The 18,511-nt window shown below is 40.6% G+C and overlaps 1 protein-coding gene across 2 annotated transcripts in view; it reads right to left on the bottom strand.

Annotated features, from left to right (window-relative positions):
* Nucleotides 1–18,511, bottom strand: part of B4GALT5 (beta-1,4-galactosyltransferase 5) — an 83,205-nt gene that overhangs the window by 4,103 nt on the left and 60,591 nt on the right. For both annotated transcript variants that reach the window (XM_004370256.2, XM_023743030.1), the window contains exons 3-8: nt 10,126–10,239; nt 9,008–9,132; nt 8,062–8,178; nt 7,150–7,337; nt 5,982–6,104; nt 141–242 (exon numbers count right to left, since the gene is read on the bottom strand). In XM_004370256.2, coding sequence (XP_004370313.1) covers nt 141–242; nt 5,982–6,104; nt 7,150–7,337; nt 8,062–8,178; nt 9,008–9,132; nt 10,126–10,239 — 769 coding nt within the window. The remainder of the gene's footprint in view (nt 1–140; nt 243–5,981; nt 6,105–7,149; nt 7,338–8,061; nt 8,179–9,007; nt 9,133–10,125; nt 10,240–18,511) is intronic.

Genomic DNA, 18,511 nt, shown 5'->3' with positions numbered 1-18,511 from the left:
TAGAATGTATGGAGCAACGGTAAAACAGCTGTTTGGAGTGAGGGTAGGGAGTCAGTTGAGGGGCTGTAATCTGCTCTCAGATACCTGGAAATGCAAAGTATTGAGGATATTTGTAAGAGGGATCAATAAATTGCACCAACCTCCCAAGAAATTGGACTTCTCCTCGATGGTGATGAGGAATGGACTTGTACTTCCCCGTGTCGCCCTCCGGCCGGCTCACAGAATAGCCTGCATTCTGTACTCTGTCCAAGACAAAGAGAAGGGGCTTTTAGATATAACGATCAAGCCCCATAGGTGACATGATACAAGCTCATGTTCACAGTCAAGTACAGCAAAAGCCTTCTCAACTCACCTCCTTTTAACTGACTCACAGGTTGACTGAAGCTCTCCAAGCCCCTCTAGCCCCACCGACACACAGCTCCCTGAGTGTGCACGGCTCACGGGCCAGTCTCTAACATGCTTGTACTACTCAATGCTTACAGTGGAGGCTTGCCAAGTCAGCTCTACGTGACCCCAGCCCTTTATGCCAGCTGTACTTGTTATTATAGTCATGTGATTTCATTAATTCATACACAAACTAACAAAATAGAGCAAAATGGATTATTGCTTCCACGAAAAATAAGTTGGTGGCTTTGAAAGATTTGATAAAGGCAAGTGGATTAAAAAAATTCTGCTAAGTATATGGGTGAGACAACTATAAAAGACTGAAGGGAAAATCATAAATACTCAGAAGGATTTGACACTCAGCGGTTACCTGAAAGCTGTTCTCATTCTAGTTTAAAGAGCCCAGGACTGGAAACTGTGTTTAGGACACTGTGAATATGATTTAAGAGGCAGAGAGGAGAGAGCCAAACTGTGATCGGTGGAACTGTGATCAAAGACGGGCCCAGGACCCACACTGAAAGGCTGTAGATGAATGTATACACCTGGCCTAGAGTGGAAACAAAACATTCATCTCTCTTATGATTCCTTTAGGAGCCCTGGTGGCGCAATGGTTAAGTGCTCAGCTGCTAACCAAAAGATTGGCAGTTCGAACCCACCTAGTGGCTCCGTGGGAGAAGGACACGGCGATCTGCTTCTGTAAAGACTAAACGAGAAAAAAACCAAACGCACTGCCGTCAAGTTGATTCCGACTCAACAGTGACCCTACAGGACAGAGCAGAACTGCCCCATAGGGTTTCCAAGGCTGTAAATCCTCACGGAAGAGCAGACTGCCACATCTTTCACCCAAGGAGCAGCTGGTAGGTTCAAGCAACCAATCTTTTTGTTAGCAGCTGAGTGCTTTAACCACTGAGCCACCAGGGCTCCTCTGTAAAGACTATAGCCTAGGATACCCTACGGGGCAGTTCTACTTTGTCACATGGGGTTGCGATGAGTTAAAATCAACTCAATGGCACCTAACAACAATGTGACTCCTTTACTTAACCAACTGATTAATGCGAAACAGTGGTTCTCAACTGAGGGTGAGACAATGTGTGGAGACATCTATGGTTATCACAGTTTGAGGGAGAGTGCCACTGGCCTCTAGTGCACAGAAGCCAGGGATGCAGATAAACATCCCACAGCGCACAGGACAGCCCCCACAACAAAGATTTATTGGCCAAACATGTCATGGTGCCCAGGTTGAGAACTCAAGTTGAACAACAGGACACCTGCATTTAAATATTCCTTCTGCCTACCTCTGGGTAAGTTCGTGGGTTTAGAAAGCACATTGACAGTACATAAACTTTTGAAAAAGAAAAGAAAGTCAAAAGAAACAGAAAATCTTTGAAAGGGAGGTTCGAAGTGGGGTCTCAGTGAGAGGTATCACAGTTAAGTGCCCCAGCAGACAAGTATACAAATACTTCCTCTTGGCCTGCGTGCTTCCCATCAGGAATATTTTTTCATGGTGGTTTACAGCTCCTTACCCTTCCACAGCCTAGTATAAAGCAATCCTGCGAAGTCAAAGTACTGATGTATTTTCCCTACTTAAGCAGAAATCATGTCCCCGCCCACCTTCCTCATCACCACTGGGATGAACTACTTTATACGGCATGCTTCCGGTCTAAATGTAAAACTTCACAATTTACGAGAAGTAACTATGACGGAAGCACAATTTAGAGGTGATTATCAGGGCATTTATCTTTACCAATTAAGGTATTTACCTTTACTATTTAAGGTATTGACTCAAGGTCAATAAAAAACGGGAGATTTCCCCAAGCTGGGTCACTGGAACCTTCACAGGGCTCTAAAACACAACTCATTTGGAGGGAAACTGTGGCGTCCTAGGTGAAATTAATGGTCGTTTCTTATATTTTAAAATCGTGGGAGAATATTATTTCAAGATCCTCCTCTTGACTCGAAGCTATACTCTCATGTTAACATGTGAAGATGTGTTCTCACTCACATTTGAGACAAATAATTATGGAGCGCCTGCTGTGTGCGTGGAGTCGTGCAGGGTGCTGGCGGGGATCAGCCACAGTCCTGCCCCTGGAGCTCCTGCTGTGCTGGAGAGAGCTGCCTGGGAGAGAAGGATGAGCGCCAGGACAGACAGAAGCACAGGGCACTGTGGGGCAGTGAGCAGGCAAACAGGGAGGCCAGGAAGAGCACACCTGGACTCAAGGACTGGACAAGCCAATATAGTGTATGGAAAAGACGTTCACGCATACTAGGTTCTAAGAGACCAAACTTAAAAGAATGAAGTGACATTTTTACCCATCAGATTGGCAAAAATTTTAAAGGTTGTTTATGTCCAATGTTGGCAGTGACGTAAGAAAATGGGCATGCTAATCACTGTTGGTGGGCACGTAATTTTGCCATCGTTTCTGGAGGACAATTTGGCTATAGCTATCCAAATTTTAAAAGTACATATACTTTCTGGTTCTGCAGTTCCACAACTAGAGATGTAATTTCAAGAAATACTTGCACATGTGAACAAAGGTCATTCAAACCTGCAAACAGCTGATGCTCATCAATAGGAGAGGAGTAAAATAAATTACAGGGCAGCCACATACTAGAGCACCATGTGATTGTTAAAAATAATGAAGAAGCTTTCTATAGAATTGAGAGGGATGGAAAGGGAGAAGGGATGTATCTATGTTTATATATGAACAGAAGGAAACAACAGCTTGTTAAAATGGCTACTGCCAGGAAATGAAATAGGATGGCAACGGGGATTAAGACTTTATACTCTTTGGTTTATGTATTTTTGTATCATTGAATTCTTCTCAGTAAATTATTACTTTGTAATTAATAACAAACACATACTTTCTCTTTTAAAGCCAAGCTAGAGAGGAAACAGATAAAAGTGTACAATGAAAATTGTTCTGCATTTGTTTCTTATTAGTTAATTTTACTTACTCTGTAAAAATATTACTTTATAACACTCACCCACAGGGTTATTCACAGAAACTTCTGTAGCACGCGCCTTATCTGACCGCACGCCTAAACCTGTGTGTGCACATTGCTACATTTGTGAGGTTAACATTGGGGAAGATTCAGCGATGAGCACTTACACACACTGCTGGTGAAGTGTACATTTTTGACACAACCTTTGGGTGGGGATGGGGAGGCACTTAATTACAATGTCTTAAGAGCCTTTAAATGACCATATTGTGACCCTGGTAATTCCACTTCTAGGGATTTTTCCTAAGAAGGAATAAGAAACAGGCAAAGAAAGTCTACTGTGTCACAATCTGTTGTGTTGTTAGGTGCTGTTGAGTTGGTTCTGACTCTTAAAGACCCTATGTACAACAGAACAGAATACTGCCGGGTCCTCTACCATCCTCACAACTGTTACTATGTTTGAGCCCACTGTTGCAGCCACTGTGTCAATCTGTCTTGTTGAGAGCCTACCTCTCTTTTGCTGACCCTCTGTTTTACCAAGCATGATGTCCTTCTCCAGCGACTGGTCCCTCCTGATAACCTGTCCAAAGTACATGAGGCCAAGTCTGGCCATCCTCACTTCTAAGGAGCACTCTGGCTGTACTTCTAAGACAGACTGGTTTGTTCTTCTGGCAGTCCATGGTATAGTCAATATTCTTCACCACACCATAATTCAAAGGCATCAGTTCTTCTTTGGTCTTCCTTATTCACTGTCCAGCTTTTGCATGCATATGAGGAGACTGAAAATTCCATGGCTTGGGTCAAGCACACCTTAGTCCTCAAAGGGACATCTTTGCTTTTTAACACTTTAAAGAGGTTTTTTGCAGCAGATTTGCCCAATGCAATATGTCATTTGATTTCCTGACAGTCTGTAGCACTGGGAAAATTGAAAAGCCTCTAAATGTACAACAATAGGGAACTGCTTACATAAATTATAGTATAGCTACATAATGGAATTAAAGGCAGCCACTTAACATTCTGTTCTCAAAGAATATTTAGTATTGATATAATAAAAGCCATATTGTCTACTGAGAGCTTATCACAATCAAACACTATGAGAAGTTTCATATACATTATCTCACAGTCCTGAGATTTGTACTACTGTTATTTTACAGTTAAAAAAAGACACAGATTTGTAAACAAACCAGACAATTTAAGTTACCATTCATCTATCACTTATAAAATACAAAATAAATTCATTGAAACGGTAACCACTGTTATTTCTGAGTATTCAGACTGTGGACAATTTATTTCATTTTTAAACTCATCTGTATTTTGAAATGAACATGTCCTTTATTATAAGAAAAAAGAAACTGTTAAATCATTACTTAAGTTTATGTTTGCATGTTAAAGGAGAATAAGAAAATGAAAAAGAGATATTAGTTGGGATGTTTTGTTTTTTAGGGTGGTAAGAGATTTTTGTGTTTGCAATGTTATAATTATACAATTTTTTAAGTGAACAAAAGTCATTTCAGTGACTCCAAATATTCTAGTGTCTATCATAAAAGGGGAGCCCTGGTGGCACAGTGGTTAAGAGCTCAGTGCTAACCAAGTTAGCAGTTTGAATCTACCAGCCGCTCCTTGGAAACCCTATGGGGGCACTTCCATTCTGTCCTAGGGTCGCTGAGTCAGAATCGACTCAATGGCAATGGGTTTGGATTTGGTTTTGTCATAAAAGAAATCAGTCACTCCTAAATCAAATCAGGGAAAGAATTGCCTGGAGCTGTTCTGTCCAATAGGATCACCACAAACCACATGTGGCTACCAATCACTTGCAGTGTGGACGGTCAGAAGTGAAATGTGCTATGAATATAAAATACATGACAGATTTCGAAAATTTAGTAGGAGGAAAATGAATGTAAAATATCTCATTAACAATTTTTATATTGATTACATGTTGAAATGATAATATATGACTGTATTATATTAAGTATATTGTTAATATATTATTAACTTCACCTTTGCTTTTTAAATGTGGCTACTAGAACATTTTCAACTACATACATGGCTCACACTGTATGTTATGGATTGATTTGTGTCCCCCAAAAATGTGTGTCAACTTGGCTAAGCCATGATTCTCAGTACTGTGTGATTGTCCACCGTTTTGTCATCTGATGTGATTTTCCTATGTGTGGTAAATCCTACCTCTACGATGTTAATAAGGTGGGATTAGTGGCAGTTATGTTAATGAGGCAGGACTCAATCTACAAGATTAGGTTCTGTCTTAAGCCAATCTCTTTTGAGACATAAAAGAGAAAAGTGAGCAGAGAGACAAGGGGACCTCATACCACCAAGAAGGCAATGCCAGGAGCAGCGCACATCCTTTGGAACCGAGGTTCCTGTGTGGAGCAGCTGCTAGACCAGGGGAAGACTGATGACAAGGACCTTCCTCCAGAGCGTACAGAGACAGAAAGCCTTTCCCTGGAACTGACACCCTGAATTTGGACTTCTAGCCTACTAGACTGTGAGAAAATAAATTTCTCTTTGCCAAAGCCATTCACTTGTGGTATTTCTGTTATAGCAGCACTAGATAACTAAGATACTGTATTTCTACTGGCTAGGGCTGGTCTGGAGAGTCTAAGGTAGCACTTCTAAAAGGCACCAGAAGAAGGCAGTACCTGTTCCAGAGGTCGTCATCTTCTCCACCCCAACCCCAGAAAGCGTTAGGAAAGCCGTTGATTTTCCGAAACTGTTCAACTGTTAAGCCGCTCACTCCGCCAAAGAACTCAGTATAAGGAAGCCTAAGAAGAGAAATGCAGCATCAACCACCTGTGCATAAAGAGTGACTCTTTTTCTCCAAGAATAGCCCATCTCACCTGAGAACTAAGTCTTAAGTAAAACAGTATTGTCTGTCCTACTGCCTTCAACCATCTGAAATCACTTTCTCTTGCTGAGATGTAGCCACTTGAGTAGCTGACTGGGTTTTTTTGAACTGATTTTTTATAACACCTCTATTGAGATGTAATTGACATGCCATATAAGGCACTCATTAAAAGTGCACAATTCAATGGTTTTCAGTATATTCAGAGTTGTGCAACCATCACCACAATCAATTTTAGAACATTTTCATCACTCCAAAAAGAAGCCTTATACCCATTAGCCAGGGGCGGATTATTCAATAGGAAAGGTAAGCACTGTGCTTACCAGATCACCTGTAGTGAACAATCTCACATTTTTTCACCACATCAAAGATCCTGCTTCTAGGTATGGCTGGCATCTGTCTCTCTCCCAACCCCACAGCACCTTCCTGCAGAATCAAAGCCTCTTTTTAAATTTACAATCCCTTACAGGGATGCATGACCCAGTAAGCAAGGTAAGCATGGGCTTACTTGTGCTTACTTACTAATCTGTAGTGAACAATTTCATTACAGATGATCTGGTAAACAAGGTAAACACTGTGGATTATTGGATAATCCACTCCTACCATTAGCAGTCACTCCCTATTTTCCTCTCATTCCTCCCAACCCTAGGCAATGACTAATCTTTCTGTCTCTATAGACTTGTCTGTGATGGACATTTCATAGACACGGGATCATACAATAGGTGGTCTTTTGCAACTGGCTTCTTTCACTTAGCATAATGTTTTTAAGGTTCATCCGTGTTGTAGCATGTATTAGTATTTCATCCTTTTTATTGCCAACCAATATTCCGTTGTATAGCTATACCACATTTATCCACTCATCAGCTGATGGACATTTGAGTTGTAGCTAATTGGATTTTACCATCTGTGCCTCTCTCATATCCTTTTAGATTTAGCCTCTTTAATTAAGAGGAAACGATACTCACAGATACATATACTTATCCAATTTGGCTGCAAAGTGCCTTGGCATCTGTCCACATCCATAATAGTTGCGATCACTTTCTGGTATATGATCTACATCATGAAAAATCAGACAGTCCCAATCCAAGTCCTTCATTGCTTCTTGAAAACCAACATTGAAAAGCATGGCTCGATTAAAGGGTTGGGTACCAACCTAAAAGAAGCAGAACTTTATTTTTAAAAGGACTCTTGAAGCAACATCCTCACTGCCTTTGCCTTGTGTAAGGGAGAGCTTACTGGAACTGACTGGAAAAGATCATGGGGCTAGAGGTGAGATTAGGTCCAGCTTTGCTCACTCACTCGCTGACTGACTCATTGTATGACTCACTGTATGAAGTCACTTGGCCTCTGGCCTCCATTTCTTTAGAAATAAGAAGAGTAGAGGAATCAAATACCCAACTTCTGATAGGCATAAAGGGAACCTGCAAACCTCTCGTTGGTCTATAGAGTTTCTAGTTTGAGGATCATACATTTAAATCCAAGGCCTAGCAAGGTTTGCTAATGCCTCAGGTGACATGGTTAATTAACAGCAGATATAGGATAAGCACTGAGGCCTCCTGTGCTGGACCTCAGTGCAGCTCCTTATCTTAAGGGGAATTTCCTGGGTCTGGAGCCTGAAGACACCACCCAAAGCAGGTATTAGCAAAATCACCACACAAAAAGCCTTTGTTCATGTCAAACAACGTCCATCCTGGACTCCCATTTGCCAGGATTGAGCAACATTTCAAGCCAGAAGTACAGAGCTGCTCTCTGTTCCTCTACTTCAGGGTGACTCAACTGTAACATTTCAATTTATTGGCTCTTCCCATCGAAGATGAATTAGCTCGAAGCACGCAGTCGCAGAAGAGAAAGAATGAAAAGAAGAAAGGAACACTCACTTGCTCAACCACATAAAATGCAAACCGCAGGCGCTGGCGCTGAAGCATGGGAATCAGGTGTCTAAGCAGGACTGGGAGGTGCTCGTGGCGGTTCCGGAAGGGGATAAGGATCGCCACCTGGAGTGGGTCACAGCAAAAGAAGCCACCCAGTTAGTCTCCTGAACTTTCTCTTGGTAGCAGGATACCCCCGCAGAATCAGGGACCACTCTTGGGGAGTTGTGGGAGGCTACCTTGTCCTCAACTTCCTCTGAATGAAGACCTATGCCGGGAAGTGGGCCCTTGGTAGTAAACAGATCTTATTCTTATGCACCATGCCTTGCACAGAGTGGGCCTGTTAAATTCACTCTAGACCATAACCCATAGGAAGAGATACATTTTTCAGTGTGACGCAGTACACAAATATATCTATTGATATATACAACTAAAATAAGCTTCACAAAATAGTACTTCCCCATGTAATATTTTCTTTCTTACGCTTTTTATTATTATTATTATTATTAATGCTGGTCTTTAGCTTGATCCACACTACAGATGTCCCCTGACTATAGTCATCCAGAAAAACACTAAACAAACCTCAGGGTCAAGCTAGATAACTCCACTTTTTATTCCATTAATCATATAGCAACCAGTGGAGAATAAGGCAGGAAGCAATGAACTGTGAAGATGACATCTACAAATGTGTCACAAGATATCTGCCAGCCCTACCCCTTGCTTAGCCAACGTTCCTTTTAGGAAGACAAGTGTCCTGCTCAGTAATCGCAACAGTGCAAATTCCAGTGGCTACAGAGAGTCACTGCGCAAGCCCATTCCTTCACAATGTTTCAATCGAATGCAAACACTTTGCATGGGGTGGAAGGAAGCAAATGACTCAATGTCATAACCAGTGAATCCCGTGGCAAATCCCAAGTGGGCTTCCCAGCACTTCGGGTCTGCCTTCACACCCTACCTTCCATCGAGGCACGCAGTCAGAGGGCCTCCAATGACCTCCGAGCTTGATGGCTGGGTCTTTGGAGAAGATTTCATGAATGTCATCCATTGCGATTTCACTCATATTTATGTCTATTGGGCCCTCTGAACAAAGAAGAAAAAAAGGATTAAACAGCCAGAAAATACGTTCTTTGCAGGGTGTTATTCTCTGGAGAAGTTCAATGTTTTTTTAGTGGATACTAGAAGCCCCTTCCTCTGCTGTCCAACTCAATGCATTACAGTTTTCAGTGCACCACTATTATCTTTGTAAAGCAGCAAATCGAAAAAGTGAGACTTGAATTCTGCTTCTGCCAAGGATGTAGAAAGAAATTAAGACTTTTAAATAAAACAGCAGCTGAAAATGATTTCTGATAACCAATTTTCACCCCTCAAAACATCTCTTCTACTGAAAGCTAAACTTCCCAACGGGGAAGGAGGAAAGCAGGTGAGCTCAGAGCTCTCTCAGCGTGCTCCTGAGGCAGCTCAGACACACACCAGCCATCCCAGTTAATTCCTTGTGAGCTGGGGGCCCTGAGGCCCACTTGGCAAACTACATCCAAGCTCAGAACATTGTCATCTCTGACTTAAGAAGCAGAACTAAGAAGTCCAAAAGCACAAAAAAAGATATAATAGTTTAATGTTGCTGTTTAACATGAGTCCAAGAAAAAAAAAAGATACAAGAATTTAACAACCAGTACTTTGTTAAGAAAATAATTTTCCCAATATCAAGTGTGTGAGATTTACACTAACAGACAAAGCAGGTTGTCTAAGTTCTTGTATGTTTAAAATCCACAGTATATTTTCTTTAGAACATCCTAACAGACCCAAGCCACAAAGAAGGAGGCATGTGCAAAGGCAAGGGTGGACAATGCGATAGAAAAGGGTACCCAAGAACACAGGCAACCCTGCAGGAAGACTGAAGGGATGTCAATCACAAACGACTTTCACAATCCCTGCTTCCAATGGCAGGGAGGCATTTATATTCTTACATGAGGTATGAATATAGAGACCAAGAGACTGCACTCCCCTTTTTCATTTTCACCAAATTAAAAGAAACAGTTTTAAAAACAGAGGAAGCCAATCTAGAGCTCTACTCACTCATGGAAGGGAGCCTTTCAGGGCAGGTACGGTTTGCAAAGTAGGTGAAGTCTTCAGGAAGAAAAGTTGTAGTTTGTAGGAAGGTTTCACTGTGATTCAAGTCAAGAGGATAATCTGCAGAGATTAAAAAAAAAAAAAAGGAGCAACTCAGACTGGTACATGTCATCAATTCTGCAAGTCTTAGACACCTGCCAAAGATGAATTATTTTTTCTTAGATTTCATCTTTTGTAAAAGCAGGACTGTGGACTAACTCTTCATCAGCTAAATATTTCAAAACTGTCAATTAAAAAAAAAAAGTTAACCAGGTGGTACCATTTTAACCAGCATTTCCATTCTTGTTGGTATCACAGCCTGAAATACACTCAGTTTCCAGTCAAACAATTCTACAAGGTAATTAAAAAAAAAAAGCAGTTTCCAATGTCCCCCTCCACTTCTTTTTCTCTAAAGAAATTATTCTCACCACTTTTAGTGAACTATTTCAGAACTAATATTTAGTATTTACCTCCATGACCCTATGGGGCAGTTCTACTCTGTCCTATAGGGTCGCTATGAGTCGGAATCAACTCAATGGCAATGGGTTTGGTTCGGTTTTGGTTTATTTACTTCCATTAGCCTGTAGAACTGTGATAGCAACGGTCACACTAATGAATCCTGCTGACTATGTCAACAGTGCAAACCAGACCACGAAGACCAAGATCACCCACTAATGATGCCAAATTGTGTGGTGGGTAACAACGTCTACTCCACACACCAGCTGCATCCTATGGAAATCTCAGCTTCCCTTCCCTGTTCAGTTCAGACTCCAGCTGCCCACTCGGCCCTTCTTTCTCTTATCCCTAGCCACCTGAGGGCTAGATCAGTGGGTACCAGCCTGCAAGCTCAGAAGTAAACATCACACCTTTGATAATAGCTTTAATGTAACAAAAAAGGATACAAATGAAGAGATGCCTAGCAAGGCCTGGGAGGGCTCCCAGTGCAGAGACTCCATGTCCCAGGGGAACGTACTATCCTGCCAAGAGCTTACCAACCAGGAAGCTCCATCTGAGCCTCAGGGCTTCTATCTGCCTCATCACGTGGCCATGATAGACTGCACCTTATGCCTTGTGAGGTTTAGTCAGCATCAGGCCCCCAAGTGGTCCCCCTTGGTCTAGTCAACCCCACTCATTAGCCTCAGATGTAGTCCAGCTCTTAAGAACCCAGAATAAAAGGCCCAATTGCTTTCTGAACCTCACAAAACCTAATCTTAATTCTCCATTTTAGAACTTATCTACTCATTTCCCATTATGGGAGATTAGGATTTGGCTCCCCTTCCTACCTCTGCTCCCACCACACACGGTATCCTTCCCATTTCCCTATATTCCCATTATAATTGCGGTTATGATAATCTTCAGTGTTTACATCATGATGATTTTATAAATATTATTCACAGTTGCAAAGTGTGGAAAGTTATGATTATTTTTCCTTTCTTGCACAACTCCCCCCAACCCCCTGAAGTGACTATCTTGTTTTTCTGTTTGCTTAATTTTATATATAATAATTACTAACTCAACACCATACCCTTTGCTAACACATTCCTCTGAAGACATTCACATGCATCAACTTCATCTTCCGAAAAAAGTCCAGTGTCTTCTGACTGACGCCAATCTGGACTAGCTTCTCTGTGCCTGATGCACAGATGCTATCCCCGAACCCCTGACCTCCCCACCCCAGTGTCCTGAGATTCCCTTCATCATTCTTCAGTATTGAACCTCATGTTTCCTAAATTCAATTTTTCTCTTTTTGCCATTTGGTGGAGCACATCCATCAAGTAGCTTCTTAAGAAGGGTAGATGGGAATTTGAAACCTCCTGTATCTGATTGTTTTTATTCTTCCTCACTTGATTCATAGTTTGTTTGGGTTTATAACATTCCAGGCTGGAAATAATCTTCCATTAGAATTGTGAAGGTATTGTTCCACTGTCTTCTAGTTTCGGTGGTGGTCAGTCTGAAGCCATTTTAATTCCTGCTCTTTCCAGTAACTTCTTCCTGGAAGTCTGAAGAACTTTCTTTGTTCAGGAAATTTCATGTTGACGTGCCTTGCTGTGAGTCTATTTTTACCCACTGTGTTGGCCATTCAGTCCGCCTTTACAGACTGAAAATCCAAGTCCTTCTGTTATGGATTTTTTTTGCAGGGGGGTGGATTACGTTGGTGATGATTTCCTCCTTTTTGCATTCTCTGCTCTTTTTCTGGAGAATATAGAACATGAATTGGATGCTAGACCTCCTGCCCCTCTAATTTTCTCATCTTGCTGTTTCCTACTCTACTTTCCGAGAGATTTCTTCAACTTTATCTAACCCTCAGTTAATTTTCCTTTCTGCTATCATTTTTAACTTCCAAGTGCTCTTTTATTTTCTGAATGATCTTATATTTTTGTTTCATGTTTGCCATCATTTTCTATTATCTCTCAGGATATATGTGATAGTTTAAGTTTTCTTCTCCCTGCGTAGTCTGTTTCTTCCAATTTGCTTTTTCTTGTTTTGATCTTTAGCATGGTGATCCTTGGTTGTCTGATAATATTTAAGGGTGAGAGGGTTTGGACTATGTGCTTCTTCAATGCACGGTGTTCTGGTCAGGATGTTTGGTCTGGAAACTTCCAGTGTCAGTATCTTTAGTTCCTCCTCTTGTTCTGGTCAGAGTCCCTACAGAAGACTACTTAAATTTCCTTCCAGAATGGTACAGGCCTGGCTACAAGCATTCTGGAACCGAGGAGGAGAAAAAGGTGGATGGGCATATGTTGCCTCCCTCTTTTCAACACCGTACTCACACCCTAAACCATGTCTGGTGTCCCCAAGTCCAGAGACCCTCTCTTTTACCATCTCTAGAGGTTAAGTCTTTTGCCAGGATAAAGGGATCTGGGTATTTGAATGCTTTTTAAATAGCTCTCAACCAATCCTTATCTTAGGCCCTACCTTTATTCCTGCTTCCAGACACACTTATACTGCTAATTCCTGAGCTTCTGCGGGACTCTGGGGTATAAACTGGGTGGGTGGTTCTTGGTTTTCCCTGCTGTCATATTAGGAGTCAATTTTCTTAGGTCTGTTAAGTCCTTTATCACTGGTCCATCTGCTTTCCAACTTCCAATTTTTTTGCCAACGTCTCTTTTCCTGTTCTCCTCATTCTTAAAGGTTCACATCATTTAAAGAATACCATTTAAAAAAAAACAAAACTCAACATACATATGCATCTATTCCTTCACTGTCATTTTAGTGGAGTTGAAGAGCATACACACCTTTTTCCTAAGGGACTGTAATAGTGGAATAGGATGGGGCTCCTCCAACCTCTGATTTTTAACTCATGCCAAGAGACTTGGCTGATGCATGACAGAGCTCCGACTAAACTCTGGGTCAGTGATCTTCCTGCTACACTTAACTATTTTTCACAGAGTATTAAAATCTCTCCCACCGATCCTTTTAGATTTTGTCCAATTGTTGCTGTTGTTGCGAATAGACACAGAACATAAACCAATTCCAGTTTCTACATGTACAATTCAGTGATACTGATTACATTCTTAGAGTTGTGCAAATATTTTTGGTTTAAGGTTTAAAGATTATCTCAGAGCAACAGTTTTGGGGGTTCATCCAGCCTCCATGGCTCCAGAAAGCCTGGAGTCCATGAGAATTTGAAATTCTGTTCTGCATTTTTCTGTTTTTGATTAGGATTCTTCTATAGAACCTTTGATCAAAATACTCAGTAATGGTAGCTGGGTACCATCTAGTTCTGGTCTCATGGCAAAGGAGGCAAGTTTTTCATGGAGAGTTCAATTTCTTTTTGATCCTCATACTGATTCTATGAAAATTAAGACTTCCTGCCAAATTCATCTCATCCTAGAATTCCAGAATCTAGTATTCCCATTCTGCCAAATTCACTTCCCATCTAGAATTCTAGAATCTATAACTGAGGTATAATAAAAGGCACTATGAGAGGATTTCTAGAATCAAATGGCTAACAATAATTGATTCCTTTCATATACGCACATGGCTGTCTAAAAAAAACCACTGTCACTAAGTCAATTCCGACACAAAGCAACCCCATGTGACAGAGTAGAATTACCCCATAGGGTTTTCTAGGCTGTAATCTTTATGGGAACAGATCGCCAGGTGTTTTCTCCTGCAGAGCAGCTGGTGGGTTCAAACAGCTTACCTTTCAGTTAGTAGCCAAGCGCTTAACCACTGCGCCACCAGGAGACAAGACCCTTTCCAACCTTAATGCTCCTATAAATTGGGATTTGTTTGAAGACAAAGATAAATTTCTTCCCACTTCTTTCAAAGACTGATATACTAAGCCTGGCAGCAATTAGCATGAAACAAAACAGGGCAAAATAAAATCCCACTTTATTCTTTCTTCCGATTACTAAATTAATAATATATTATTTAAAAAAGAAACAAACAAAAACCCTCAAACACAACTCCAAAGTGAAAGTCTTCCATAACCTTGCCCTACCTGTTAAGGTGGGGATGGCGGGGAACCCTTTGTAAAATATGGAGCCCTAATGGTGCAGTGGTTAAGAGCTCAGCTGCTAACCAAAAGGTTAGCAGTTCGAATCCACCAGCCACTCCTTGGAAATGCTATGAGGCAGTGCTATCCTGTCCCATAGGGTCGCTATAAGTCGGAATCACCTTGATAGCCATGGGTTTTATAAAATAAAGACATAAAGAAAATCTACTTTCTCACCAGCAGTGAAAACCTTTTAAAGATGCGAAAGGGGCAGAGGAAACTAAGTGCTCATGACCTGGTAATACTGTACATGGTTAGTTGTGGGAAGTCCTAATTCTTCTCCTTCTCCAATGCCTACAAATGGATGGATTACACTGTGTACTCTCCTCAGGGGGTTCCAGACATCAATTTCCTACTCTTCTAAAGCATGTACCTACAAAATGAGGGAACTTCAGAGAGAAGGTTGCTGAATTTCTATGCCTACAGTTTTACTTTTTAATTTAAATATATTTCAAATCAGGACATGTTCTTCCAATGAGGGAGGCAGAAGGGCAAAGAAAGCCAGTTGCCTTTATATTTATAAAATGGGAAAACAGCAGACATCCTACCTATAGATTCAAATAGCCATTAACTCTATGGGGCTCATATAGGAACATTTCTGTCAATCAGCTGTTGCTTATTCAACTTCGCTTTACACCAGTGGTTCTCAGCCTTGGTTGCACATCAGGACCACTGTGGAAGCGTTTAAAAATCCTAACGCCCAGGAGGTAACCCAGACCAATTACATTAAATAAGAACACATGGGAGTGGAGCCCAGCCACCAGTAGTTTTAAAAGCTCACCGGGCAATTCCAATGTGCAATCAAGGCACTGTGCAACAGATACAGGAAGAACCACATCTTTCCCCACACTTGAGAAAAGACCAAACACTTGGTTCTTTGCTTGAAAAATGTCAAAATCCATATATGCTAGAAAAATGTCATCAGGATAAGTATCTGTGAAATGCGAATTAGCATTTGTCAAGAGTTAGCACCCTTCCCCAGGACGCTCTTTTAACTTAGTACTGAAGTCACTCCTGAGGTTCACCCATCAGTCAAAGATTAGATAGGCCCACAAAATAAAATGAGACTAAATGGGCACACCAGCCAAGGGGAAAGGACGAGAAGATAGGAGGGGACAGGAAAGCTGCTAACAGGGAACACAAAGTTGAGAAGGGGAGAGTGTTGACATGTCATGGGGTTGGCAACCAATGTGACAAAACAATATGTGTATTAATTAATTAATGAGAAACTAATTTGCTCTGTAAACCTTCATCTAAAGTACAAAAAAAATTTAAAGTTCTATGACTATAAAATGCACACCAGGTTTCAAAGATTTATTACAAAAAAATAAAATGTGAAAATCTCATTAATAATGTGTTTATATTGGTGATGTGTCTAAATGATAATATTCTGCATATATATTGGGTTAAATAAAATATATTATTAAAATTTAAAAAAAAATTTAGCACCCTTAAGGATAACTCCCTACTGGGAGTAGGCATAACAAAGACTATGGACTAGGCATCTAAAACCACAGAATGAGGTTAAAAACGTTCACCTCACTGAATATATTACAAAACACCTGGAGATGACTTTATCTCTTGGCAACCAACTGTTGTTTTGAACCACGTGGGCAACAGAACAATTTTCTGAGTATGTGACTAGAAGGGGACTGGAGTCATATGTGTGACTGTGTGTGCGATCACGCACAAATGCATGCATGTAGGGGGAGGAAATCTACTCCTGCCCTGGTTGGGAGTAATTAGGTAGAATGGCACCTGGAAACTTGGATTATTTAAGTACGAATGAGAAACATCAAGCTACTTGAACACTTATCTCCTCATCTATAAAACTAAGTGGCTGGACTGGATGATCCCAGAGAATTCTCTTCTGATGCCAATATTCTTTTGAGCATTTTCCCTGAGTGCCCACAATACATTTTACAGGATTCACAATCTCACGTGGCAATGGCTTTCAGTGACATCTAAAAGCTTCTCCAGGTCATTACTTCAGGCTTATTCCCAAGCTCACAGTCTTGATCCCCAAAAGCACATTCTTATTAGGTAATCATCACTTCTAGCTTTTAAGCTTAAAGAAAACCATCATTACTTAAAATGTCACTTAAGTAGTACTAAGTGCCACACAAAAGTCAGTAAGAAGCCACAGGAAAGCACATTAGTCTTCGGTTAAGGAAATAAGGGAAAACTTGTGAGTGCTTAGCAAAATGAAATCTCAGAATGTATTTTTTAAATAAAAACTATCCATGGCCAGACTGGAGATGTCTCGTCACAGTTCCATGTAACCATATGAAAATACTTCCTGTATTCAATTTTTAGAAGAGTTTAAAAAGGAGTGGGAAAAAAGATAACTTTATCTCAAAGGTAAAAAAAAATTGGCATACACAGTCTTTTTTTTTTTTTTTAAATAAAAATAGCTAAAGTCAAAACCATGATTTAGGAACACTAAGTTCTAATATAATGTTGGGCAGGACATCTAACCTGTGTTCTGATTTCCTCTTTATACAATTAGTGCTTACAATAAAAGCCACAGGTAAAAGTTGCAGAAGGTTGAGGCAGAAATGTGCACTCGTGTCCATAATTGCTACATTTGGCTGAAGAGTCTGAAAAGCTTTCTTAGAAGGTGAATGAGTGTGACCACCAAACTCAGCCATGTGGCAGCAATTAAACCACACCTGAAGGTATACCAGAGGTATCTATTAAATTTTTCTTCCAGAAGTCACTTTTATAACTATAATTTGTGGGAACTGTTCCAGATTACAAGATCATTGTGAAATAAAAACTTTTTAAGTTTTAACTAAAGCATTCATAAACAATGAAGTAAAGTCCTACAGTGAGGCTGAACAAATTCAAGTAGAGCCAATAGGAAGAACAACATTGGACCTACTCTTCCTGTGCAGCAACCAGGGCCGGATTTGTCTTAAACTCTGAAAGCACCGTGGACCATCACCACCATGTGTAATTCAAAACCACAGAACAAACAAACAAACCCCACAATGTTAAACCAGGAAATAAGTGTAAGGAAGTCCAACCAAATTCTGTTTTTCTCCATTGGCTATCTGAATTAAATTCTTTAAAATTAAATATCAAATTATTTCCAAAAACAGCTTTTAGCGTTCCTGTTTTGTTGGTGCCTTAAGCATATGCAACGGCAAGATACTGGTGGTAATTACACTGAAAACAGCAGTCTCGAAATATATTCCTTACCTCCCTGAAAAGTATTAAGAACTGCCTCCTTTGCCATGAGACCATTATTGAACATTTCGATCAAAGATTCTATAGAAGAATCCTGATCAAAAGGGGGAAAAGCAGGACAGAATTTCAAATTCTCACGGAATCCACTCTTTCTGGAGCCACTGAGGCTGGATGAACCCCTAAAATAAATGCCCTGTGATAATCTTTAAAACTTAAACCAAAAATATCCCCTGAAATCTTCTTAAAACCAAACAACAGTTTAGCTTAACTAGTAAAGAATGTCTGCCTTGAGCACTGTGCTCTTTTAAGAACTATCCATATGGGATCAAACTGACAACAGCAACTTGAAAGAGTAGACAGGAAACTCAGGGGACAGTGACTTTATGCTAATGGGGGAGGAACAACTCAGAAAAAGAGAGTGAGAATGGCTGCACAACTTGAAAAATGTCATCAATGTCACCTAGTTGTATACGTGGAAATTGCTGAATTAGTGTACGTTCTCAACAATAAAAAATAAAATAAATTTTTTAAAAAAGTATTAGGCACGAGAAAGGGGCAAGGCGTCATCCAGCCACTCTTAATATACTGTTAGCAAAATGAACAAGGGCTCATTTTGTATAAGAGCTTCTTTTTTTAGCAGTAAAGTTAAGCAAGACTTAG

This window comes from Trichechus manatus, unplaced genomic scaffold (genome assembly GCF_000243295.1).
Source record: "Trichechus manatus latirostris isolate Lorelei unplaced genomic scaffold, TriManLat1.0 scaffold00008, whole genome shotgun sequence".
Classification (NCBI taxonomy): Eukaryota; Metazoa; Chordata; class Mammalia; order Sirenia; family Trichechidae; genus Trichechus; species Trichechus manatus.
Note: the sequence above shows the minus strand (reverse complement) of the source record. Positions and strands in the feature narration are given on the sequence as shown.